This window comes from Nanorana parkeri, unplaced genomic scaffold, assembly GCF_000935625.1.
Source record: "Nanorana parkeri isolate BGI_ZX_2015 unplaced genomic scaffold, ASM93562v1 scaffold3634, whole genome shotgun sequence".
NCBI classification, from domain to species: domain Eukaryota; kingdom Metazoa; phylum Chordata; class Amphibia; order Anura; family Dicroglossidae; genus Nanorana; species Nanorana parkeri.
In genome coordinates this window covers 1,215-1,946 of record NW_017309902.1, presented here as the reverse complement: position 1 = coordinate 1,946, position 732 = coordinate 1,215, and the positions used below count along the sequence as shown (strand labels likewise).

The following is a 732-nucleotide window of genomic DNA, read 5'->3' as shown; positions in this document are numbered from 1 at the left end:
CCATGATACCGCAGGATTACCTTATTGAAATGGTCGCCGACGACTTGCCAGATCCTGGACCACTGAAGCCGAATGCGGTCCATGTTGTAGTACGAGATCTCCACAATCTTCTGCAGGCTGAACATGCGCGGGTGGTGCACGGAGGCGAGCTCGTCCATGGAGACCACACACAGCCAACGCACGAAGTCCACTGCACAACGAGAGAGCGCATGTCAGCCAGCGCAGGCTCTAGAGGGCCGACTGGACCATCCCCCAGCGCAGGCTCTAGAGGGGAGACTGGACCATCCCCCAGCGCAGGCTCTAGAGGGGAGACTGGACCATCCCCCAGCGCAGGCTCTAGAGGGGGGACTGGACCATGGCTGCATGTACATGGGCTGAGTACGATACAACATTCGGCTTCGGTTATTCTACTTCCATTATAAGCTGCGTCACGTGACCAACGCTGAGGGGCGTCCCTGTCTAGTGACATCACCGGTCACATGATCAGAGGGGCGGTCTCCTGTATAATGAATGAGGTGCAGGCTCTGTGTGGGGGATGTGTTATGACAGGTTCTCTTTATGAGTGCACAGGGACCTCATACAGTCCAGGAAGGAGGCCAAGGATGACCATGATGCGACTACATATAGATATATACAGTGTCCTACCTATCGCCTTCCCGTCCAATCGCGTTGATCCGGTGAAAATCCTGAAAAAGAAGAAATCAGGAAAAGGAAATCTCCACATTGTATTCA

At 54.2% G+C, this 732-nt stretch overlaps 1 protein-coding gene across 1 annotated transcript in view; it reads right to left on the bottom strand.

The window, feature by feature from the left end:
• The window catches only part of LOC108803356 (brefeldin A-inhibited guanine nucleotide-exchange protein 2-like), a gene marked incomplete at its 5' end in the record, with an annotated part of 23,404 nt that overhangs the window by 21,521 nt on the left and 1,151 nt on the right, over positions 1-732 (bottom strand). The window contains 2 exons of the mRNA XM_018575203.1: positions 21-190; positions 646-686. Of these exons, the coding sequence (XP_018430705.1) occupies positions 21-190; positions 646-686 (211 nt within the window). The remainder of the gene's footprint in view (positions 1-20; positions 191-645; positions 687-732) is intronic.